Source organism: Amblyraja radiata, chromosome 16 (assembly GCF_010909765.2).
Source record: "Amblyraja radiata isolate CabotCenter1 chromosome 16, sAmbRad1.1.pri, whole genome shotgun sequence".
NCBI classification, from domain to species: Eukaryota; Metazoa; Chordata; class Chondrichthyes; order Rajiformes; family Rajidae; genus Amblyraja; species Amblyraja radiata.
In genome coordinates, this window is record NC_045971.1 from 11974316 (window position 1) to 12000217 (window position 25902).

The 25902-nt window shown below is 41.6% G+C and overlaps 1 protein-coding gene and 1 long non-coding RNA gene across 3 annotated transcripts in view; one reads left to right on the forward strand and one right to left on the reverse strand.

The window, feature by feature from the left end:
- psmd11 (proteasome 26S subunit, non-ATPase 11) overlaps positions 1-20543 on the reverse strand; it is a 51762-nt gene extending 31219 nt beyond the window's left edge. Inside the window, exons 1-2 of one of the 2 annotated variants that reach the window (XM_033035094.1) lie at positions 20387-20533; positions 2050-2151 (exon numbers count right to left, since the gene is read on the reverse strand). In XM_033035094.1, coding sequence (XP_032890985.1) covers positions 2050-2151; positions 20387-20477 — 193 coding nt within the window. In that variant the 5' untranslated portion in view covers positions 20478-20533. Of the gene's footprint in view, positions 1-2049; positions 2152-20386 lie in introns of both variants that reach the window. The other variant, XM_033035093.1, reaches the window with a different exon arrangement.
- Positions 4571-13819, forward strand: LOC116981907. The gene is made up of 3 exons (XR_004414314.1): positions 4571-4605; positions 10980-10984; positions 13809-13819. It is a non-coding gene; the product is annotated as an uncharacterized LOC116981907 (long non-coding RNA).
- Positions 20544-25902: the final 5359 nt, after the last annotated feature.

Genomic DNA, 25902 nt, shown 5'->3' on the forward strand with positions numbered 1-25902 from the left:
TGCACCTTAGATAGGTCATAAATAACTAGGTAGGCAATATACTGCTTTTAGTGGTCATTGCAAGTGGTTAGAGGTTTTAATTAATTGCACATAATTACAATGAACAAAATAATGCCTCTCATTTATACACATCAATTGTGCACACTAACAGCATAGAAAACGACAATAATAGAAACTCAACAGAAATACTTCCTCTTAATAAAACCATCTTGCATGGTGGAGTCAGTGCAGCAAATGCAGACATACTGCAAAATTGTGCGTGATCTCAGAGATACACAATGCTCTTATTCCGCTGATTCATTCAGTTTGTACCAAAATTATTTGCAATTAAGGAAATTCAGACTACAGAGTATAGCAGAGTTATACACTTGTTCTTTCATCGGCCCAGACTATTGACTCTCTTATTGCAGGAGAAGCCAGTCCCAGGAATCATTTTGATGAAGCTTCAATGCACTCCTTCGATTGCACCTTCAGAGAAAACGTCTTTAAACTTGGTTTTGCCTTGAACCAGTGGATAAGGAATTCAACCTAGCCTTGGCTTTCATCTGAAAATGCACCCAAGACTAAGATTTACCCAGGCATAGTCCAGAATAAATACTCAGCCTCAGCTCTGTAGCATGAAAGCTACAGCTAGGTTTAATTCCCCACACATTCGATCAAGATAAAACCAGGTTTGATGACATTCTCCACAAAGTTGCACCATTGAAAAATCATTTATGTAGTCAGTCTATGTAGGCCACTCTTTTAAAATTCAATCCTGTATTGACTCATATCCTTTGCATTGCCCTGCAATACAATTGCTCTAAATCTGGATTATTTTAATTGTTTTCTCATAGCCATTAGCGGGTAGCTTAAATGGCCTTAAAAGATAAAAAGGCATAAGCTTTAGGTATGATAGGTGGGGTGGCAGTATGTGAACGTTAATGGACAGGCAGGCTGCTTTGAACAAACATATTCTTGTTTAAAGCTTAGGTAGACACAAAATGCTGAAGTAACTCAGCGGGACAAGCAGCATCTCTGAAGAGAAGGAATGGATGACGTTTCGGGTCGAGACCCTTCTTCAGACTCTTGTTTAAAGCTTACCGCCAATAAATAGGAGTGCAAATTGAAAATATTTTGATACAGAGAAGGGGATGATATCCAGATAATAACTTCAGAATTTGATCCCTAAATAGCGAAGGGTACAGGATGAGATCAACAATGCAGTGTCTGGGATTGTACAAAACAGCAGGAACTCATGCGAGACAATGAAAATCTGTATAAATTAATACTATCCAATAGTTACAAGGATATTTTAAAATCGGAGAAGGACTGACAAATGGAAGGGCATCCACTATGCTGACCATGTTACTTTGCAGTGAAGGCTACTCAAAAGGAGAGGAAACATAATGCAGTAGTTGTGGAGGATTTAACAAATTAGGAGACATTAATGCAGATAAATATGGTATACTTTACAACCAGAATTCAGAATGTCACATGTTATCTACCAGGACACAGTCAGGTTTATATTAATTGACTTGAATCAGTATTAGAGAGGGTGGATCCAGCTGTATGCCTCAATAGAACCAACACAAAAAATGGCAAGAAATAATATTCAGCAAGTGCTCCGAGCCAAATCAAAGAAAATGACCACAAAGACAATATTCCTGAATTATCCAAGCCTTGTACAATAAAATGATTGGAGTGATGCATGCACTTGGAATCAGTGGCTTGGCCTTTCACTGTATCTCTCATGTAGGTTTTACGTAGAAAGTATACTTGCAGATACAATTGCTTAGGGCACACTTTCTAGAGTAGTTCTCTTGATAGTTTAGTTACAATAATCAAGAATAAATAATAAACAAGAGGCAGAGTACAATTCCAATTTAACCAATCTGAAAAATAATGCAACTAAGCAGAATTTAACCTCAGTGAACCTGCAAAATCATGATTTATTATCACCAAATAGAACATAAGTAGGGCCATGCAGTTAATTTTTAATAATGCTGTCAGACATAATGTGATTGCCATTCCTATCAAAATACTAATGATGATCAGTGCCATATTTACCCGCTGCCTGCCCCGTTTTGGCTAGGAGCCCCCCAAGCACCAGAATGCTCTGCTCCTTAACACGAACAGCTTCTTCATCTTCTTGCTGGATATCTCGTTTCACTGGAAAAAAAAATCCAGTTTAGTACCATTGGAAAATGTGATAACTCAGGTGTTCATCATTTCAAAGTTTTTCTGCATTAAAAGGATTATTTTCGAGAAATTTCCTTGATGCTTTTGTTAACAATAAAACAGGAGAGCCTCAATAATAGTGCCCTCTATAATGTTAGGGACAAAGACCCATCATTTATTTATTTGCCTCTGTACTCCACAATTTGAGATTTGTAATTGAAAAAAGTCACATACGGTTAAAGTGCACATTGTCAGGTTTTAATAAAGGACACGTTTATACATTTTGGTTTCACCATGTAGAAATTCCAGCAATGTTTATACTTAGTCCCCCAATTTCAGGGCACCAAAATTTTCAGGACACATGGCTTCATGGGTGTTTATAATTGCTCAGGTGTGTTTATTGCCTCCTTAATGCAGGTATAAGAGAGCTCTCAGCACCTAATCTTTCCTCCAGTCTTTCCATCACCTTTGGAAACTTTTACTGCTGTTTATCAACACGAGGACCAAAGTTGTGCCAATGAAAGTCAAAGAAGCCATTATGAGATTGAGAAACAAGAATAAAACTGTTAGAGACATCAGCCAAACCTTAGGCTTATCAAAATCAACTGTTTGGAACATAATTAAGAAGAAAGAGAGCACTGGTGAGCTTACTAATCGCAAAGGGCCTGGCAGGCCAAGGAAGACCGCCACAGCTGATGACAGAAGAATTCTCTCTATAATAAAGAAAAATACCCAAACACCTGTCCAACAGATCAGAAACACTCTTCAGGAGAGGTGTGGATTTGTCAATGACCACTGTCCGCAAAAGACTTCATGAACAGAAATACAGAGGCTACACTGCAAGAAGCAAACCACGGATTAGCACAAAAATAGGACGGCCAGGTTACAGTTTGCCAAGAAGTACTTAAAAGAGAAAACAGAGTTCTGGAAAAAGGTCTTGTGAACAGGTGAGACGAAGATTAACATATCAGAGTGATGGCAAGAGCAAAGTATGGAGGAGAAAAGGAACTGCGCAAGATCCAAAGCATACCACCTCATCTGTGGTGGTGGGGGTGTTATGGCCTGGGCATGTATGGCTGCTGAAGGTACTGGCTCACTTATCTTCATTGATGATACAACTGCTGATGGTAGCAGCATGATTAATTCTGAAGTGTATAGACACATCCTATCAGCTCAAGTTCAAACAAATGCCTCAAAACTCATTGGCCGGCAGTTCATTCTACAGCAAGACAATGATCCCAAACATACTGCTAAAGCAACAAAGGAGTTCTTCAAAGCTAAAAAAATGGTAATTTCTTGAGTGGCCGTCAATCAGCTGATCTGAATCCAATTCAGCATGCCTTTTATATGCTGAAGAGAAAAATGAAGGGGACCAGCCCCCAAAACAAGCATAAGCTAAAGATGGCTGCAATACAGGCCTGGCAGAGCATCACCAGAGATCACCAGCAACTGGTAATGTCCATGAATCGCAAAACGTCAAGCAGTTTTCTTCTTGCGTATGGCGTGCACAGCCTAAAGTTGTTGGACAACTTGTTCTATTTGATCTTATTTGATTGTGCACGGCGGGTTGATTGTATTCGTCGAAACAGGGCACACCACATGAAAGTTGCAATCTTCCACCCCATTGCATGCAAAGGATATGCAACAAAATACCAAACATGACTACTTTCATTTACATGACATTGCTGTGTCCCAAACATTATGGTGCCCTGAAATGGGGGGGGGGAACTAAGAATAAACACTGCTATAATTTCTACATGGTGAAACCAAAATGTATAAAAATGACCTTTATTAAAATCTGACAATGTGCATTTTAACCACAAGTGATTTTTTTCTTTTACAAATCTCAAATTGTGGAGTACAGAGGCAAATACATAAATGATGGGCCAAACATTATGGAGTGCACTGTACATTTGACTTGTTTCCTTTTTATTATGCTGGAATAAGAGATATTATCTTTAAAAGAATAAGTTAATAAAACATGTTTCTTTATGGTCCAGCTTCAAAAATGCACTCAGTGTGCAAACACTCAAGTACTCTTCATCCGTTAAACATCAAATAGTAAACAGTACTTTTTCCATGTTTAAATACAAGTGATTTTTTTAAAATGATAAAAATCTGCGCTCAAACAATTTACATAAATTGATGGAAAGATCTCACAGGATGGCATTTACAAGTATTGGTATCAATTGTTGAGGATTATCTGCGCAGTATTGGAGGTCCCATATGTTAAGGTCACCAATAAACTTCACAAAAGATGACAAACCATGAATGACAGCGATGGTGCTAGGAGAGCTGCTGCTAGAAATGTGCTACAGACTCTGGTTTAATCATGGCCTTGGATGCTGCCAATATGCAGTTTGTATGTTCTCCCTGTGACCACGCAAGTTTATTCCGTGTTTTTTTTTGGTTAATTAGCCATTGCAAATTGCCAATAGTGTGTAGGTCATTGGTATAGTCTGGGGTAGGGGTGGAGAGGGGGAGAGTAAAAATGGGATTAGTAAATGGGTGGTTGATGGTCAGTGTGAATTGAATGGGTCAAAGGGCCCATTTATATGCTATATCTCCAAATGGCTCCAAGACACTTTTGATGGTAGCAGCAAAAACTCTCCTTTCCATTCCCATAATGATCTTTCTATTCTTGATTCCCCGAACATTACAAAGTGTTATATAAAAGGAACAATGACATTATGTCTAAATAATATGTTCCACTGAACTTGTACTTGACAAAGTGACACTTCAATTCCATAAAAGTTTGTCTTGATTGAGTAATAAACTGCTGGTAATAATTAGTTTAACATGTACCTGTCAGAAAAGGACAATGGATATTACAAAAGCAAATTATAGCTTAAAAGTTTACATGCATAATATGCTTCAGCTAAATTGTCACTAATCATGTGGTGGGGTACAAGAGTGGAAAATTTGGAATAATTCCATCCTGATCACTGTTGAAAAACTCGAGCATTTTCCTCCATCTACAGCATATTTAAAGTTTCAACATCTACATATGTATGAACCTTTTGAATTATCAGTGAAAGGGACCAAATTTTAATAGCATTTAATAGAACGTAAAGCATGCCTTGTAAAACAAATTGCCTTTCAAATAACTGAAATAGTTGATAGGCCTGTTAAATAACCTATAGATTGAACTGCTAAAATGAAAAATAAATTAAAACTCAGCTTTAAAAATTAAGTTACATGCTGCTGAAATCTGTACTGTAAACACACTTTGCCTTCCCAGGAGAGGTTTTGGTAGTAGTACGTGATACACGCAGAGGATTCAGCTGTAGAACCCCTGAAAAAGTGAGAATAGCACATATAATTTTAGTGACAGCTATCTTGATATTTTGATATATTGTAGTGGAGTTTAGAGTATTCTGATTGGGCCAAGCTGCTAACAAAACAATTCAGCAAACAACTTTGAAAAATAGGATTAGGATCACAGGGAGCAACAATGTCACTTTAATAACACAACTGTAAGTTTGTGTAGCAGTTTGTATACAAGAACCATGGCCATATATGCCATTATTTTTCCTCTGCTGCCACCTAGTGACCACAGCCTACAACCACACTGTTGTAGGTGACAGCAAAATAGATTTGAAAGCATTAATATCAGGGCTCGCACTTAACCTTTTTTCTCTGTTGTCAGCAGGGCAACCTTGGCAGCTTTTTAGGTTACCAAATGACAGTTTTTCATTGTTCTAACTGGGACGTGAGAGAATAAAACTCTTGACTCGTGAATTATGTCACTAATGTGTGGGATAGAACTAATGTATGGGTGATCGGTGGTCGGCGAAGGCCCTGTTTTCACACTGTATCTTTAAATTAAACTAAAATCACTAAGACCAGAGGGAGTCTAAAGAAGGGTCTCTACCCGAAACGTCACCCAATTTCTTCTATCCAGAGATGCTGGCTGCTCCATGGAGACCCCTCACACAATTAAAGCATGGGATAGTCTTCACCCTACTATAGTTACACAACCAGATGCAACTAAATTCAAGGTAGCTCTTTTTCCCCCCCCCAAGAACCCTTTTTTGCTTAAGTCCAAGTCAAGAGTCAAGAGAGTTTTATTGTCATTTGTCCCAGACAGGACAATGAAATTCTTGCTTGCTGCAGCACAACAGAATATGTAAACATAATACAGAAAAGGAGATAAAAGTTCAGTGTGTTTATATACCATGGACCATATCTACACAATAAATAAACAGATAGTGCAATAAGCTGTTATTTTTCAGAGTTTGGAGTTTGGTGGTGGAGGTTCAGAGTTTGGAGTTTGGTGGTGGAGGGTCCACTCCAGTTTAAATTCCATTTGGAATATTTTTGGAGGACCAGGAAACCAAGAAGCAAGAGTTACTCCTACTCCAGGGAGTGATTCTGCATTGGTTTTCAGCGGTGGCGAGAGGCGGCGACCGGACAGCAATGGCGGCCAGATCTCCCACATTGCAAAGGGACGGAGAAAGTGCCCGGTGCTGACCAGTTGCCGCGGCAGTGCGCATGTGCAGGGTGGCCGATGATGTGCTGGCCATGGTTGTGCGCATGTGCAAGGGGAAGACGTGCAGGCCGTGGCAGTGCGCATGTACAAGGCAGCTGGCTGTGCAGATGAGCGGGCGGAGAGCAGAGTCCTGGCGGCCTGGACACAGATACGGATGGTAGGCAGAGACGGAGAGTGACAGAGAGAGAGAGAGAGAGAGAGAGAGACATGACAATAAAACTCACTTGACTCTTGACTTGGACTTAAGCATAAAAGAGTTCTTGGGAAAAAAGAGCTACCTTAAATTTAGTTGCGTCTGGTTGTGTAACTATGGTAGGGTGAAGACTATTCCATGCTTTAATTGTGTGGGGGAATTCCATGGAGCAGCCAGCATCTCTGGATAGAAGAAATTGGGTGATGTTTCGGGTAGAGGCCCTTCTTTAGATTTCTTCTGGCTTTAAGTGTTTTTAGTTTAATTGAAAGATACAGCGTGGAAACAGGCCCTTCGGCCCACCGAGTCCACGCCAACCACCCATACACTAGTTCTATTCCACACATTAGCGATGTAAGTCAAGAGTGATTTATTCTCTCGCGTCCCAGTTAGAACAAAGAAATCCTTACTTGCAGCAGCACAACAGAATACTACACTCACACACACACAATTTCCCGCCTGGGATTAATAAAGTTCTATCGTATAGTATCGTGTGTGTGTAGGAAGGAACTAGAGATGCTGGTTTAATCTAAAGATAGACACAAAAAGCTGGAGCAACTCAACAGGTCTGACAGAATCTCTGGACAAAAGGAAAATATTACGCTTTGGGTTGGGTCTGCACACCTTTGGAATGTGGAAGGAAACAAGAGCACCCGGAGAAAACCCATGCGATCAAAGCGAAAAGGAGCAAACTCCATACAGACAGCACCCATATTCAGGATCAATTCCGGGTCTCTGGCACTTTTAGGCAGCAACTTTATGGCCAATGTACTGCCCCATAGTCTTGAACTGAATTAAAACATACAGTAGCTGTAAAGGGGGACATAGCGTCACTTAGAGATTTTAGACTGAAAATGGAGTTTCTTTTTTTTTTTAAGTATCCAAAGTTATCAACATATAATTTTTTGTGTGTTGGAAAACAAAATTGTGGCACAGCTGGTGGATATATATATCCTGTCCTCGGGCACTGTGTGCTGAATTTGCACATTCTCCCTGCAAGCGTGTGGGTTTCCTCACACATCCCAAAGAAGCATTGGCTTTGTAGGTTAACATGTCTCTGTACAATTGCCCCTAATGTGTAGAGAGTGGGTGAGGAAAGTGGGATAACAGAACTTGTGTGAGTGGGTAGACAAAAATGCTGGAGAAACTCAGCGGGTGAGGCAGCATCTATGGAGCGAAGCAAATAGGCGACGTTTCGGGTCGAGACCCTTCTTCAAACTGATGTGAGGGTGGGCGGGTAGAAGAAAGGACGAGGCGGAGACAGTGGGCTGAGGGAGAGCTGGGAAGGGGAGGAGAAAGCAGAGACTACCTGAAATTGGAGGTCAATGTTCATACCGCTGGGGTGTAAACTGCCCAAGCGAAATATGAGGTGCTGCTCCTCCACTCTGGCCATGGAGGAGGCCCAGGACAGAAAGGTCGGATTCGGAATGAGAGGGGGAGTTGAAGTGCTGAGCCACCAGGAGATCAGGTTTGTTATTGCGAACCGAGCGGAGATGTTGGGCGAAGCGGTCGGCAAGCCTACGCTTGGTCTTACCGATGTAGAGCAGCTGACACCTAGAGCAGCGGATGCAATAGATGAGGTTGGAGGAGGTGCAGGTGAACCTCTGCTGCTCCTGGAAAGACTGCTTGGGTCCTTGAATGGAGTCAAGGGGGGATGTAAAGTGACAAGTGTATCATTTCCTGCGGTTGCAAGGGAAAGTGCCAGGAGAGGGGGTGGTTTGGGTGGGAAGGGACGAATTGACCTGGGAGTTACGGAGGGAACGGTCTCAGCGGAAAGCCTACAGGGGAAGAGATGGGAAGATGTGGCCAATGGTGGGATCCCATTGGTAGACAAAAAAGCTGGAGAAAATCAGCGGGAGAGGCAGCATCTATGGAGCGAAGGAATAGACGATGTTTCGGGTTGAGACCCTTCTTCAGGGGATGGATGGAGAAAGCAAGGACTACCTGAAATTGGAGAAGACAATGTTCATACACGCTGGGGTGTAAACTACCCAAGCGAAATACGAGGTGCTGTTCCTCCAATTTACAGTGGGCCTCACTCTGGCCATGGAGGAGGCCCAGGACAGAAAGGTCGGATTCGGAATGGGAGGGGGAGTTGATGAGCTGAGCTACCGGGAGATCAGGTTGGTTATTGCGAACTGAGTGGAGGTGCTGTGCAAAGCAATTACCAAGCCTGCGCTTGGTCTCACCGAGATTGATCATACGGTGAATAATCCAACCGCATTTTTGTTTGGAAGTGGAAATAATAGAAATTGCATTTATTGTAAAAAGAGTTGAGATACTGTATTATAATTTTGCTGCATGTCATTGTGGTATATATCATGTCTTGATTGGTGAATATGTTTAGCTTATTACTTTATTTGAAGCAGAAATAATATGTGAATACTTCATTGAGCATAATTCCGTCTAGTAACTACGCACTTCAGCCGAGCACATTATCGCACGCTTCATGCAAGCCGCCTTAAATGACCACCCAAACTTGCCGTCATGTCAGGGCATGAGTACATCATGTTGCAACCAAACAAACTGATGACAAGACTACACGTGGGACTATTGTGTGCATTCTGGTCGCTCAACTATTGGAAGGATGTCATTAAGCTGGGAAAGGTGCAATTGTAAGGATGTTACTGAGAATGTAGGGTTTGTGTTATCAGGAAATGGAGGGACTTTTAGCCATAGACGCCAAGGGGTAACATTTTAAAAAGCCTATAAAAATCAAGAGGGGATAAAAATCATCAAAGTCTGTTTCCCAGTGTAGGGAGGCTAAATTTAGAGACCATGGAGTCAAGTTGAGATGGGAAAGATTTGAAAAGGACCCAAGGAGCAACATTTTTACACAAGGGTATATGGAACAAACTGCCAGAAGAAGTGGTAGAGGCAGCACACATTCGGACAGGTAGTAAATAGAATAGGTTTGGAGAGATGTGGGCCAAACACAGATAAATAGAGGTAACTTGTATTGAAATCTTGGTTTGCATAGACTAGTTGAGCCAAAGGGCCTGTTTCTATGCTGGATGACTATAACTCTAATTATCAGCAGCATATCAATTAATATTTTGAATTATATACACATTACAAAAGTAATAAAACATCTGCTTCCCCCACTCTTTACTTAAACATTCACATTTTTGTCAACATGACCCTGCCTTCAATACACTCAGGTCACCAGCAGCCACATGGGACAGTCACTTGCTGAAAATTTACTTCTGCAGCAAAAATACTTTAACAATGACTTCAACTGCACATATTTTTTTAAAGTGAAAAAATACTCTGGTTCAATGGTACAAATGTAGACACAAGGAACTGCAGATGCTGGCTTACAAAAAAGACAAAGTGCTGGAGCAACTCAGCGGGTCAGGCATTTCTGGAGTACATGGATAGGTGACTATTTAAGTCAGGACACTTCTTCAGACAGACTGAATGGAGCATGCAGATTACAATATGGTTAACTGCAATCACAGTTTACTCTCAATTACTAAAGTGATAGTTGTAGAGTCATAGTTATGCAGCAGGGAAACAGGCCGTCAGGCGTGACCCATCCATTCCGACCAAGGTATCTAGTGGAGCTTGTACCATTAGTCCGCATTAGACGTATCCCTCTAAACATTTTCTATCAATGTACAAGTCCAAATGTGTTTTAAACTTTGTAAATATACCAACTTCCCCTGGCAGTCTGTTCCAGGTACCCACCATAAACGTTTACCATATGCCTTCTAGTTTTGGACTTTTCAGCACAATGACACCAACAGGTACTTAATCACAACCATGTTTAAAAAGTCACTGTATCAATAAGCACACAATCAAACGTACCATAGGCTACTCAAATACAACATCCAAGCATCTAATCATGATCTTTAAGAAGGAACTGCAGATGTGGGAAAATCGAAGGTAGACAAAAGTGCTGGAGCAACTCAGCGGGTGCGGCAGCATCTATGGAGCGAAGGAAATAGGCGACGTTTCGGGCGAAACCCTTCTTCAGACTGATGTAGGGTGGGGGGTGGGGGGGGAGAAAGAAGAAAGGAAGAGGAGGAGCCAGAGGGCTGAGGGAGAGCCGAGAAGGGGAGGAGACATTGAGGAGAGTCCTCACTCTGGCCATGGAGGCGGCCCAGGACAGAAAGGTCGGATTCAGAATGGGAGGGGGTGTTGGTGCTGAGCCACTGGGAGATCAGGTTGGTTATAGCGGACCGAGCGGAGGTGTTCGGCGGAGCGATCGGCAAGCCTACGCTTGGTCTCACCGATGTAGAGCAGCTGACACCTAAAGCAGCAGATGCAATAGATGAGGTTGGAGAAGGTGCAGGTGAACCTCTGCCACACCTGGAAAGACTCATCTATAGTAGGGGATGGGAACCCCTGTTCCCTGAAGATGAAGGATGAAGATGATTCCTTCAGGGAACGGGGGTTCCCCACCCCTACTATAGATGAGGCTCTCACCAGGTTTCTTCCATACCCCGTAACACTGCTCTCTCTCCCCATCCCCCCACTCGTAACAAGAGCAGAGTCCCCCTAGTCCTCACCTTCCACCCTACTAGCCGTCACATACAACAAATAATCCTCCGTAATTTTCGCCACCTCCAACGTGACCCCACCACTCGCCACATCTTTCCATCTCCTCCCCTGTCTGCTTTCCGCAAAGACCGCTCCCTCCGTAACTCGTTGGTCAATTCGTCCCTTCCCACCCATAACACCCCATCCCCGGGCACTTTCCCTTGCAACCAAAAGAAATGCTACACTTTTCGCTTTACCTCCCCCCTTGACTCCATTCAATGACCCAAGCAGTCGTTCCAGGTGCGACAGAGGTTCACCTGCACCTCCTCCAACCTCATCTATTGCATCCGCTACTCTAGATGTCAGCTGATCTACATCTGTGAGATCAAGCATAGGCTTGGCGATCACCTCCGCAATAACCAACCTGATATCCCGGTGGCTCAGCACTTCAACTCCCCCTCCCATTCCGAATCCGACCTTCCTGTCCTGGACCTCCTCCATGGCCAGAGTGAGGACCACCGGAAATTGGAGGAGCAGACCTCATATTTCGCTTGGGCAGTTTATACCCCAGCGGCATGAACATTGACCGCCCATTTCAGGTAGCCCTCACTGTCTCCTCCCTTTCTCAGCTCTCCCTCAGCCCTCTGGCTCCTCTTCCTTTCTTCTTCCCCCCCCCCACCAATCTAATCATGATGCTTCAAAAGGCAAGCAATACTGTATTAAAGTGTTATATTGAGTGATTATGACATTCATGGTGTCAGAACTATATAGCAAGGCCAACCGAGTTGCCCAATGGAGCTAGTCCCTCAGGCTTCCGCTAAGCCCATTTCTTGACAATTCTTTCCTATTCATGTAGCTGTCCAAGTGTCTATTAAATGTCATAATTGTATCTACCTCTGCCACCTCGTTCGATGTATGCACAATGTGGAAACATGCCACCCGGTTCCTTTTAAACCTTCCACCTTTTGCCTTCTAGTTTTAGATTCTCGTACCCTAGGGGAAGGGCAACAAAAATAATTGGCTATTCAACATCTATGGCCCTATGACTTCATAAGCCTTCATAAGGTCACCCCTTTGCTCCCTACATTCTAGGGGGAAAGAAAAAAAAGTCCCACCTTTCCAGTCTCACCTTATGTCAAACCTGCAGCCCTAGCAACATCCTCGTAAAATCTCTTCTAGACCCTTTCTAGTTTAGGGATTTTTGGCTCCTGCGGGAAGTAGAACCAGTGTTACAGGGCCGTTGGCATCAATCTGAAGGCAGCACTGCTTGTTGCACTATCTTCATCCTCAAGCAGATGTCTCCCCTTGGCTCCTGCAAGCTGTTGGGCCAGTGGTGGTTTTAGGTTTAGCCATGTCTGGATATAAAAGTATTACAATTCTGGATAAAGCATTTATCTCACATAACTCAATGCTGTAAGCCTTCTTTCCTTTATGTAATAAACAGTATATTCGACCATATTTTCAGGCAAATCACAAGTGACTGACAATAAATTTGAGTGTATTATAGTTAAACCAAATGGATAGATAAATCAAGTGTAAGAAAAAACTGCAGATGCTGGTTTAAATCAGATAGACACAAAATGCTGGAGTGACTCAGCGAGACAGGCAGCATATCTGGAGAGAAGGAATGGGTGGAGTTTCGGGTCGAGACCTTTCTTTAGACCTTTGCGTCTATCTAGGAAATATAAATCACCTGGTCCTTCGCTTATTTTATTCATAGTGGCTAAAAGCACTTTTAAAACAGATTTTAAAGCAGGTTAAAGGAACAAGCTGAAGTACTGCGAATCTTGGGTGACTGCCAAACAGGTGTAATATTTTGTTCGGGTTACTAACATGATTTTCACAAAAAGTTATTGAATCAAGTTCCATTCATAACTCAAAATTAGACAAAAACGAAGTAACTGCGGATATACACAACAGTGCTGAAGTAATAAATGTGCTATATATGGAAAACTGCCAAAATTAAAACTTTTCTTGAGATTCTCACTAAAATACATTAGCTTTCTTTGTTCAACTAATGTCAATATATATGGGGAAATAAAGGAAAGGAAATGGTCAGAAACAAATAACCTTGCACACCTTTTAGTATTGAACAGCAAGGGCTTAGTCTAAAATGTTTTACCACGCCCTCATTAGGAACGTTCAAAATAGACTGGAGTTTGATCCCTAGGCCACAAAGGAACTATCTAAACGGTAACATATTAGTATTAAATCTACGACTATATTTCGCAAACTAACTTTTGCTTCTAAATGCTGTGTGAACATGTACGAAAAATTGGTGCCACAGTAAACGTGAGGATTAACTGTTTTAAATCTTGAAAATAAAATATCTCCATCTGGGTTGCCAGGCCATCTGAAGCACATCCTTGCAAGAGCCAGTGCTTTCAGCATTGTGCAAGGGAAATCTTGCATCAATGTTTTTTCTTCCAATTGGAATGCTTAAGTGATGAGTTCAAATAATATTCCAGGAGAATGGTTTAGAGAAGTGAAAGAAGTCTACAATTAAATTGCAGCAGATATACCAAAGAGCATTTCAATTAACTACTCAGTACAATTAGGAATTTCTTAGTCTCACAACATTACTTGTTATCATCAGAACCAAACAGATACGAAGAACGCTGATTTATCTCAAAGGTAGACACAAAATATTGGAGTAACTAGCAGGACAGGCAGCATCTCTGGAGAGAAGGAATGGGTGACGTTTCAGGTCGAGACCCTTCTTCAGACTCTGAATTATCTGAGACCCTTCTTCAGACTCTGATTTACCTCGCGTTGACAACATGACCATGGGGCACATTTCTCTGGCTACTTTGAGCAGCTCTAAATAGGACCAGTCTTTAGTCAAGTCAAGTTTACTGCCATATGCACAAGCATGATGAGGTATAGGTAGAATAAATTCTTGCTTAGAAAATGTTCCTTGACATGCAAGATATGATCTGTAGTGTTCTATTATGGAAGTAGGTTTAGTATTGTACAAGTCAATTCAAGAACCTGAGGTTATAGAAAGGTAGCTAGCTATTCCTGAACCCGATGGCATGGGTCTTCAGGCTTCAGTACCTCCTGCCTGACAGTAGCAAGAAGCAGGGCATGGCCTAGATGTTAGGGATACTTGATAATAGATGCCACCTTCTTGAGTCTGTGCCGCATGTAGATACTTCCAATGGAGGCAGTCATGGTGGTGGAGTTGCTGCCTTACAGCAAAATGCAGCGCCCGAGACCCGGGTTCGATCCCGACTACAGGTGCTGTCTGTATGGAGTTTGTACCTTCTCCCCGTGATCTGCGTGGGTGTTCTCTGAGATCTTCGGTTTTCTCCCACACTCCAAAGACTTACAGGTTTGTAGGTTAATTGGCTTGATAAAAAATGTAAAATTGTCCAGTGCTGAGTGATGCTCTACCTAGAGCTTTTCAGCGTACTACATCCAGATCCAAAGGCAGTGTCTGTGATGGACTGGGCTGAGTCCATCTCTCTCTGCAGTCTCATGTACTTCTGCTTCATAAATGCTGTACCAGGCCACGATACTTTCTTCAGTGCATCTGTTTTGCTTTGTTAGTGTTGAATCTCTTTAAACTAAGAAAGTAGAGATATGATGACAGCTTCAGATACTGAGATCAGAGTTGTCAGGGGCTGAGGGGGCTCATGAAGGTGCATCATGGTTCTTCCTTTCAAAGGTTGCACAAAAGGCATTGAACTTATTTGGAAGTGATCCATCATTGCCACTTACATTATCAGGTTTCACTTTGTCGGTGGTGATAGTGTGCAACCCCACCACAGCTATCAAACTTCCATCTGTGACTTCAGCCTAGTCTGGAATTGTCAGTTCACATATGTGGCGGCCTTTAGAAGATCGTACCTGGACTTCTTGTATGACTCTGGATCATCAATCCTAAACACCACAGTTCTAGTCCTTAGTGGATTACAAATCTCCTGGTTTATCCGAGGCTTCTGAAATATTTTTTGTATGTGCACACTCTTTCATGCATTTCTTCATGAAGTTAGTGACGATTGTATCATACTCAATCAGGTCTGCTGACAAATCCAGGTAGTCCCATAAGGGGTTTTCTGCCTTCCCATGACTTGCTTTCTCAGTCTTTGTTGTTTGCTTTGTTGTTTGGTGGAGGAAACAGCAAAGCCAAATGGTCATGGTTTCTAAAGTGTGGACGAGAATTGGAGCAGTAGTCATTCCTGATAGTGGCATAGCAGTGGTTATCTGTGGGTAGAGACTTGGTACCTGCTGGCCATGCCCAAGTTGCTGCTTATGTACCAGTTCACTTTGCAGAATGATGGCAACAGCAAATTAAATTAAATTACATTTCTTTATTTATATAGCACATTTTTAGTCAACTTGCATTGACCCCAAAGTGCTTCACATAATTACATTCACACACACAGGCAAAGATGGGTGAAGTGTCTTGCCCAAGGACACACACAGGCAAAGGTGGGTGAAGTGTCTTGCCCAAGGACACAACGACAGTATGCACTCCAAAGCCATAAGGACTTTGGAAGCAATACAGCCACAAGAGCTAAGTGTGTCTGCATATAATCTGCAAGAGGTGCAGCCAGGTCCAGAGCTATCTAACCAATAACCAAATGAGAATGTTTACAGACTAGCAAACATGTGTTTGAATGGTACAATGCAATCACAAATTGCCTCATAAATTCTGAATATAGAGAAACTATTTTGAATTCGCTAATACAAAGATGCTGGTGATGGGATGGTGGGAATGTATGGAAATAATGGTATTGCAGAATGATTACAAAAGGAGGTGGCTGTTTGGGTTGCCAAATCCATATTGTTTTGTGCAAGAGAGGTCAAGCTCTTCTCACTCCCCCTTCCTCTCCTGTAAAATCTTTCCTTTCAAAATTTACCAAGCTCCCTTTTAAATGTTACAATTGAATCTATCTCTACTACCAAAAGCTTGGCAGTGCACGAGAGACCAGAGCACTTGCTGTGCAAATGCTTTTTCTCGTGTCACTTTTGACAATCTTCATTCCATGTCCCCTAGTTCATGGCCATCCTGGTGACATTGGAATGGTCTCCCTTCATTCATTCTGTGATGTCCTTGCAATCGTTTTGTTTCACAGGTAACCATCCCTTATTCTCTACTATATTTACATAATTAGAGTCCCGCAACCTTGTAATAACTTTAATAAATCTCATTCACATCCTCTATAAAATCGCCAGGTCTTTTCTGCAGCATAGCACATGGCATTGAAAACAAATTATTCCAACTGTAGCTGAACCAGCCTCGCCCAAATCCATTATAATTTATTTGTTCTTGTAATCTATGTCTCGGTAAATAAAGACCATCCCACTTGTTTTTTAAACCACTTTCTCAACCTGTTCTTTCATTTCCAAGAAGTTGTGCACATATGCATCCAGATCAACATCCCTCCAAGTTCTATCGTATACCACTTGATTTTGCATCTATTTAAAATTGGGTGCTCTACTTTATGTGACATCCTTTCATTCTTTCTGACCAAAGTATAACACTTCACTTTTCTTGGCTTCAAATTTAATTTACTATCTATCTGCCCGTTTTAACTCTCAGTCAGTTTTAAATCTCCTTGAAGATACAAGTAACTGCAGATCCAGGAATCTTCAGCAGAATGAGTTTGCAAGCTTGTCATTGACTCCACCCATCTGCCAATCCAACCTTCTTCACCTGTATCCACCTAACAATTGCCAGGCTTTGTCCGGACCTCACCATGTTTTACCAACTTTCTCCCCTACTCCAATCAGTCTGAAGAAGAGCCTCAACCCGAAACATCACCTATTCCTTTTCTCCAGAGATGCTGCCTGACCCACCGAGTTAATCCAGCACTTTGTGTCTATCTTCCATGCTGCCTGACCCGCTGCGTTCCTCCAGTGCTTTGTATCTCCTTGAAGTGTGCTATCATTCTCTTTTCTGTTCACAACACTTCCAACTTGAATCATGTTTAATTTTGGAAATCACTGCCCAAATCAATAATGTATATCAAAGTATAACAAACAATGGTGTTTATTCCAAGACCCGGGCAACTCCAATGTAAACTTCCCACCAGTCCAAAGAATAGCCTTTAAGTTCCAGAAAATGTGCTAGTCTGTTTGCACCAAAGTCTGAGCTGGCATTCAAATCTCTCCTCTTTATCTCTAATATCTCTTCCTTATCAATGTTTAAATAATTCACAATCATAAATGATTCTTTCTCTACTGAGACTCCAAAAGTATTTAAGTCAATGAGAGTTACTGGCAGGACATTTACACTTGTTATTATAATCTACCAATTGTAACACAAGTTTGGATTGGTAGTAATTCATGAGAATAAATTAACCAAATGGTTATCATGACAAAACAACTTAACTCTATAGACGTGCAAATTTATTCTGCTGCATCAAAAAGACAATTTTGGAAAAAACTAGCGTACTCAACAAGTATGACACCAAACCTTGTGCAACGCAATGTCATTTCAAGCAATGTACTGGAGTAATAACTGCTTCATTTATAACAACAAATAATAGTACAAAAAACATGATTGTCATCGGTGAATGAACATGCCTTGATTAAATTGCCTTAAATCAAACCTGAAATCAGTCAGCATTATTGATTTTGCAGGTGTTTTCACAAAAGGGCAATGCAAATTGAGATGCACAAGATTCTTAAAGGTGCACTTTAAAATAAAAAAGGAAAGCAAAGACAAGGAGTTTTCAAATATCAAGATAAACATGCATGACTGAATGTTTTAACTTATATTACACTAATGGAATCAGGTTCATCCAAATAATCCAGATGAAGCTAGTATTAAATCATGTGCTGCATTGTGATATATTTTAAAAGGGATATGGGCCAAATGTGGGCAGTTTGGTCAGTTTGGCCAAAGGACACGTTTCTGTGCTGTATGACTATGTCTGTAGACAATGAGTCAATAACAAACAGATCATCAAGATAAAAACCTATAAAATTAGATTATGTATGAAAATATGTCAGAAATAACATAGTTCAATTCTATGCCATTTTCTGGACTATTAACCATTTTAGAAGTAAATTTAAGGCTTAATTCTCAAACTACTGCAAATCAGTACATTTTTCTGATTTATATTGTCCATCTCCAAATAATTTTGCAAATTATTTTTGTGATAATATGGGTGTTCAATTCCAAAAGGCATTTCTGTCCAATTTCTGTCCAAAAAGTCCAATTTATGAATGATTGGAAAATTGTTGGAATAGGACACATCATAATTCATGAATTATTCACTTACATTAAAACTTAAGGACAGTTTATAGCACAATTTACATCACATTCTGTATGGACACCACCTAGATAATGGCATGTCTAACACCCGAAGTTTGAAAATATTTGCGGATCAAATTGTAACAATTATGAACCCTAAAGTACGTTAGCATGTTACCTAAAACTATAAATAGTTGCTGTTAAGGTTATTATTTTATCAATTTCCAAATGCACGGCAAAGACTGTATTCAATTCCCATTTAAGTTAATGGTGCCACAGGACGATCAACATATCTGATTCAAGCAAATGTTAAGCCCTATTCCAACCTCCATATCACATTAAAGAAATTACATTTGAAAACAGGTTGAAAGTTCTTGTCTCCCCCTTGACAAATCAACAATCCAAAAGGCACAGAACATATTTTGCTCAAGTGTCAAACTTCAATCATTCATCTTTCCCTTATTTTCAAATGTTTCATTTCACAATGGTTCTCTCCTGCATTATACGTGTTTCATTTCAAAGGTACTAAGCTTATGAATGATGGGAAAATCAGGTACTGACTGGATATGATTTCTTTAGCATTCCCATAGACAATGTACATTCACTCTATCATACACAAATTATTTTACATGTATCAGTTGATTTGGGCAAATCCATGGTAAACACACCAAGTGTATCAGGGGTTATGGGGCAAAGGAAGGAGAATAGGGTCGAGAGGGGATCGATCAGCCATGATTGAATGGCAGAGTGGACTTCATGGGCCAAATGGCCTTTTTTCTGCTGTTATGAATAACTTAGCAGGTCAGGTAGCATCTGTGGAGAAGATGGACAGGCGCATTTCAGGCCACAACCCTTCAGAGTTAAGGTTCCCTACCCAAAACATCACCTATCCATGTCCTCCAGAGATGCTTCCTTACTGGCCAAGTTACTCCAGCACGTTGTCTCTTTTTATTTAAACAAGCATCGCAGTTTCTGTCTACTTGGAAAAAGCAAGTTTTATTTAGCATTTCATTATTCTCTTTTGCAGTATCAAAAATGTCAAGGATGTACTGCAGTCACACAATTATATCATTCCAGATTGGAAAATTATTATAAATCAGGAAATTATACTGCCTCCATATTTAAGTCAGTTCAGAATATTCAGTTACACTTCGATTCCCACTTACGATGTTGTTCTTTCATACGCCTTCCAATGTTACGTTGTTCTTAATTCCACTGACTGATCATAAATGACATGTCTGCACATTGTTACTATGATCCAGTACATTATTTATCCAGTTTCTCGGCAACTATTCTTGGACTACTTTCTCACTTCTAAGTATTGCATTTTGATAACTAATTTGCATCCCTCCCCTCTCATGCTAAAACGAATTTTGGGATAATTTCTCGTTGTAGGTGCTCATCTCTGCTAGTTGCTTATCAACCAGTGCTTTGTTATTTTGAAGTTACTGTAGTAGTAACAGGAGAATCGTGTGCGAAACCTCGTTGAATTGCGAGCCATGCTCTGGGCAGCTGAGCAGTTTCAAACCTCTGCCTGTCAGACTTTCCATTCATCCGCCTGCGGCTGCTACTTCCCAACTCGCACTCATGCCGCTCTGCTACACTTTATCGGATGTCCTGCTGGTGAGTCCGAGTTGTGGGCCAGCTCGATGTACCTGCCATCCTAGTGCCCGGGTAGTGAGAGAATGACCGTGTGTGTGTGTGTGTGTGTGCCGACTAGGCCCAGCCCGCACTCACAGTGAGTCAGCAGCGTTAGCCGCACGGCCCGGCGCCTCCCGCCTTGCCCCACGGCATCTGTCCCCCGCACCCCTCCCTCCGCTGGCCGCGGCCCCCCACCGCTCTCGCTTACCGATACTATGCAGGATGTCTATAGACGCGTTCCGATCGGTGCTGACTAAGGACTGAGCCCGCTGGAACTCCACTACTGCCGCCGCCGCCATCTTTGTCCTCTCCGACAATCACATCAACTCCCTCCCATCCGCCGCGCACCCTAACCTGCTAATCCCGCTCTGCGGAACGTTCCCTGACTGACAGTCCCGCGGCCTATCACACTCACCGCTGGTGACATCATTGCACCCACAGGTCCAATGATCGTCTGCTGTGGGCGGGTCTAAGCACCATTAAGGTTGCATGTGCACGGGGCGGAGCAAATGCCATCGGCGTTCCCGAGCATGCGCAGTCTTCGTCTGTTGCGTTTTGGGTAATGTAGTTTTATTCCTCCCACATCTGACAGGGTACAGAGATGCTGCCTGTCCCATAGAGTTACTGTTGGAATATCATAAACACTGATCTACAGTTACTCCAGCATTTTGTGTCTATCCTCGGTGTAAACCTGCATCTGCAGTTCCTTCCTCACACAGGGGCATAGAGATGGTGAGAAACGAGAAAAAAAGGGGTGCTTGTACCTCTAGACAGTAAAACATCTTCCATCTAAAACTGGCCCTCGTCTGAAGAGCCAAGTATAACTAAAATGAATAAAAGAATAGCTCAAGTGATATTATTGACTCTTTGAAAGTTTGTGGTAGAACCAAGAAAAGTTCAAAATGTCAGTTGGAGGGACCACATCACCAGCGCCCTGCTCTATGGGGAGAACCCACCTCTGACCTAGACGATCAGGTCGAGAAGGATGAGGCTCACTGGTCACTGCCACGGCCACCCAGAAATGCCAGCAAACAAGGTTGTGCTGTGGGAACCCACCCATGGAAGACGTGATCCTGGACGGCCAATCAAGACGATGCTGAAGACGTTGATGGAAGATGCTTGTGTAGAAACAAAAGAGGAGCTTGCCAGCTGCATGGAGGACAGAGATGTGTGGTGCGTCCGTCACCGTTCCCATCGGAAAGCTCTGCAGAGAGTAGTGCGTTCGGCCGAACGCACTATGGGAACTTCACTCGCCCCCCTGCAGGAACTATACATCAGGAGGTGCAACTCCAGAGCCAATAAAATCATGGAAGACCCCTTCCACCCCTGCAACGGACTGTTCCAGCTGCTAGGATCAGGCAAACGCCTCCGTTGCCATGCTGTGAGAACGGAGAGGTTGAGAAGGAGTTTCTTCCCAGAGGCCATTAGAAATGTAAACTCCTATCTCACCAGGGACTAACATTTTACTGTACCACTCTACTGCTTTTTTTTAAAATGGCTTTTTTTCCCCCTTTTTCCTTCCGCCCACAATATTTAATATGTAAAAGAATATGTGATTCTGTTCCATTCTGTTTGTAGTTTGTTTGGTTGTTTGTTTGTTTGTCTTTTTGCACAAAGTCCGCGAGCGTTGCCACTTTTCATTTCACTGCACATCTCGTATGTGTATGTGACGAATAAACTTGACTTGACTTGACTTGACTTGGTAAGGAAAACTATGGTAATTAAAATGTTTCTGATTTTTTTTTTTTAGTGTTTTTATATTTCAAGGTATTCCAAGCAAAATGCGACATTTGCAGAGTAGCACCTGTGACTCTGAACCCTTGACTGATCAGTCACTGACATGTGGCACAACAACCATAGAGACACCCATACCAACAGAGCAGGTAGACAAAAGTACTGGAGAAACTCAGCGGGTGCTGCAGCATCTATGGTTGAGGAATGTGGGGAATCCGCTGTGGTGGATGTTTACAGTACGTAAACTTTTATGCAATTGTGTGTCTTGTTTTTTTCCCCGTATGGCTGTATGGTAATTTGCATATCACTGTACATTATTTGCTACATGTGACAATAAAAGACATTTGAAACCTCTTTTCTTACACTCTCACTATTGTCTTATTTTTTAGTCTATGTGCCTGTAATGTTACTGTAATCAAAATTTTCATTGTACCTGCTCCTAATCATACATGTGCATATGACAATATACTTGACTTGACTGGGTAATTAGCAGATCAATCAATATCTACAGAACGAGAAACAGATTTAGTATTTTCAGCTCTTTAGAACCAAATGAGCAGATACAAGCCTTGCCTGCCCAGCCTTCAACGGTAACCCATTTCAAGTTTAGTCAAAACTTCTTTGAATTGCTTCTAATGCATAGCGTCCTTCCTTAAATAATATGACCAAGATTGTGCACAGCATACCTGATGAAGCCTCATGAATGTCCCTGTTTTTGCATTCAATTCCTCTAGCACTGAACAATATTTATTTATTTTTCAGTAATCTTTTGCATTTTATGCACTGGGCCATCTAGATCTCCCTGCATCCCAGAATTCTACAATTTCTCACCATTTAAGGAATATACTTTTTATTTTTCTTCCCAAAATGACAAATTTTACATTTTCCCATATTTTACATTATTTGCCAAATCTTTGCCCACTTGCTTAACCTATTCATATCCCGTTGCAGCCTCCACATGTCTTTTTCATAACCTGTTTTATTACCTATCTTTATATCAGCACCTACTTTAGCTACCATACCTTCAGTGCCTTCATCCAAATCATTTAGTAAAAGAACTGAATGGGAATGGAACAGGGTTTTGAAGTTAACTTCTAAATAATGTTAATATATTAAAATAAAATTTACATCTTTGTAAATATTTTCATAACAGTCAATAAGTTTTGGTATGGTGAAAGATAACAGCTCAAAAAATCGATACTGAGTAATCCCGGGCACTTAATGGTAACAAGATTCAAGACAGGATAGTTATAAATAGTTTGGAGCAGATCCCTTCATATATTCTAACTGACCTCTGTTCCAATATTTTCTGCTTTTATTTAAGAATTCACAATTTGTTTCTACTTTTCCATAAACTGAGTGGCTGGGTTCTGCTGTTGAAAGGGTTAAACGTCACTCGTGCTCTTGTGCAGGGTGATTAGTTCTGACTTACTCAGACACGGGGATAAGGGGAGCGGGCAGGGGGTAGCAGCTCAGCTGGATTCCAATAAACCTCTCCTTTTCTCCTAATGACACTGACGGATGTGCCACCCTCGGTGTTCCTCACACTGGACCTGGTATTGGCAAGATCTTCATAAAAGCAAGATTAATGGTTAAAATGGGTCTTCAGGAGACTAATCCCAGCAGATTGCATGTCTGGGACTATTCACGTCAAACTGCTGGGCAGATATCATTTATTCTGCCCATGAAAAGGGGAATGGAATAGACTGACAGCTACTGACAGAAGGGTCAGAGCTTCAATCCTCCGTGACTGTTGAGAGATGTTAGACAGAAAATAAAAGTGGGATGAGAGTCTAGTTTGATTACAGATATCCTGTTGTCAGGATCCATTTTAGTATAAGAAAGCAGCTTGAAGACGATGAATCCGATTCGATTTGGCTTGCGAGTTTGAATGACACTCTGTTTCCTGGTTATTGTCTGTGACTCTGTGTCGTATCAACAGACATTGGGAAAAACACTGATGGTTTTATAACAGCCTTCTTTAAACCAATTGGACTGAATAGCTGTCTAAATTATTCTCCACTGTCCGACTCTTTGATCTATCAGACTATCAGGCAGGGCTTGGGGTCTGCGGGCAGCCTGACAGGCAATCATGAGGAGATGGGAGTAGGTAATAACCAGCGCATTCAGCTCGAAAGTCGGTGGGAACTCTGTAAAATGGGTAACTCTGAAAAGTACCTAATTATTATTGACCCTGACTTAACCCAATTAACCGCTTTAACCTGCACATAGTATTGGATCCAAATATTTTAGAGCAGCCATTTGTGCCAATGTAAAGTGTTTAATTTACTGATTTGACATCAAAAGCTCCTTTCAATGCCAAAGCCTTTTTTTGCCAAATAAATTTGTTTTTACATTATCATTCTTACCACCTTGGTCTTCCCACTAATATTACCCATCACCATCTTTCACCTTTCAGTCGGATGGTGCTTTACCAGGATTCCTCCTAATACCACTGTCAGACAGGCCCCACCACATCTCTAAACCAGGTGACAGGAGTAATAGCTTTCCAGTATATATGGCAGGTTCCAAAAACCTGTCCCTTTTTTCCCCCTATAATGAGAGTTTTGTATCTGTTGCCAACACCTGGTTAAGACTTACAGAAGGTCATCATTTAAGGACTTGCTGAGAGTCTTAATGCGAAAGAAGACAGTGCAGCTAGTGGGAACGTGCTGGCCAGTGGACTGAATAATATTGGCCAACTCCTTGCCAAGGTAAATCCATTAAGCACTGAAGAGATGTAACTGGGCTGTCTGTTCTGTCCACGGTGAATGACCCCAGAAGAGTTGTTGCCATTTCCCCTGATGTGTTGGAGTACGGGACTTGCTGCAGTTTGTAGCTTGAAGCGCTATAGTTGTTCATAACAGCCAGCATTTTCAACAATAACACAGGTTAACACGGAAAATTAAGTTTCAAGTCTCAATTGTCGTCTTAAGCATGAGTGCAGTGAAGCACAGTCACACGGAAATGTCTTGCATGTTGCAGTATCACCACACAGAATCGACCAAACACACAAAAGGCAAATTACACGAAAATTTTACATAAATTTACACATAAAATTCTAAAAGAAAGAAAATGCTGCAAAACTAGACATTAATGTAAAACCATAATTTAAAGTCATATTACGGCGGGCTGTAGTGTTCTGGTGTCAAGGTAGGGTTGTGCAGGTTGGTTCAAGAACCTGATAGTTGCAGGAAAGTTGCTGTTCCTGAACCTGGTGGTGTGGGACTCCAAGCTTCTGTACCTCCTGCCTGATGGTAGCAGTGAGAAGAGGGTATGGTCCTGATGCTGCCTGACCAGCTGAGTTACTCCAGCATTTTGTGTCTACCTTTTCGATTTAAACCAACATCTGCAGTTCTTTCCTACACGTCCTACACCTGACGTTCCTTGGTGATAGATGCCACACCCTTGAGGCCGTGCTTCATGTAGAAGCTTTCAATGGAGGAAAGGGCTGTGTCCATGATAGACGGGTTGAGTCCACCACTCTCTGCAGCCTCTTGAGTTCCTATGCATTGGAATTGCCATGTCATGCCATGATGCAACTAGTCAGGATACATTTTATGGTACATTTGTAAATGATTGTTAGAGTATTCGGAGGCATACTGAATCTCTACATTTCTAAGAAAGTGGATACAATTTCAGACTAACTCCTGGAATAAATTTAAATGTTTTTTTCTAATATTCCATGCACCGCAGAATTCACATTCACAAATGTTGGCACAAAACCTTTGAGTACAATTGCTGATGCCCACATTTTTCTTGGCATATTGAGGTGTGAAAGTTATTTTGCTTATTTTGTAACTATTTGTCACGCTAACAATTGCTTGGGAGGATTACAATTTGATTTAGGCAAGACGAGCTATATTCATCATATATCAGTGAACTGGTTGATTTGGAGATTTGGATGTTGTGACTCAGAAATAAGAAAGTATTTTATTACCTGACACTAACACAGTGGAGGAAAGCTAAAAAATCCATAGTGCTTGATGC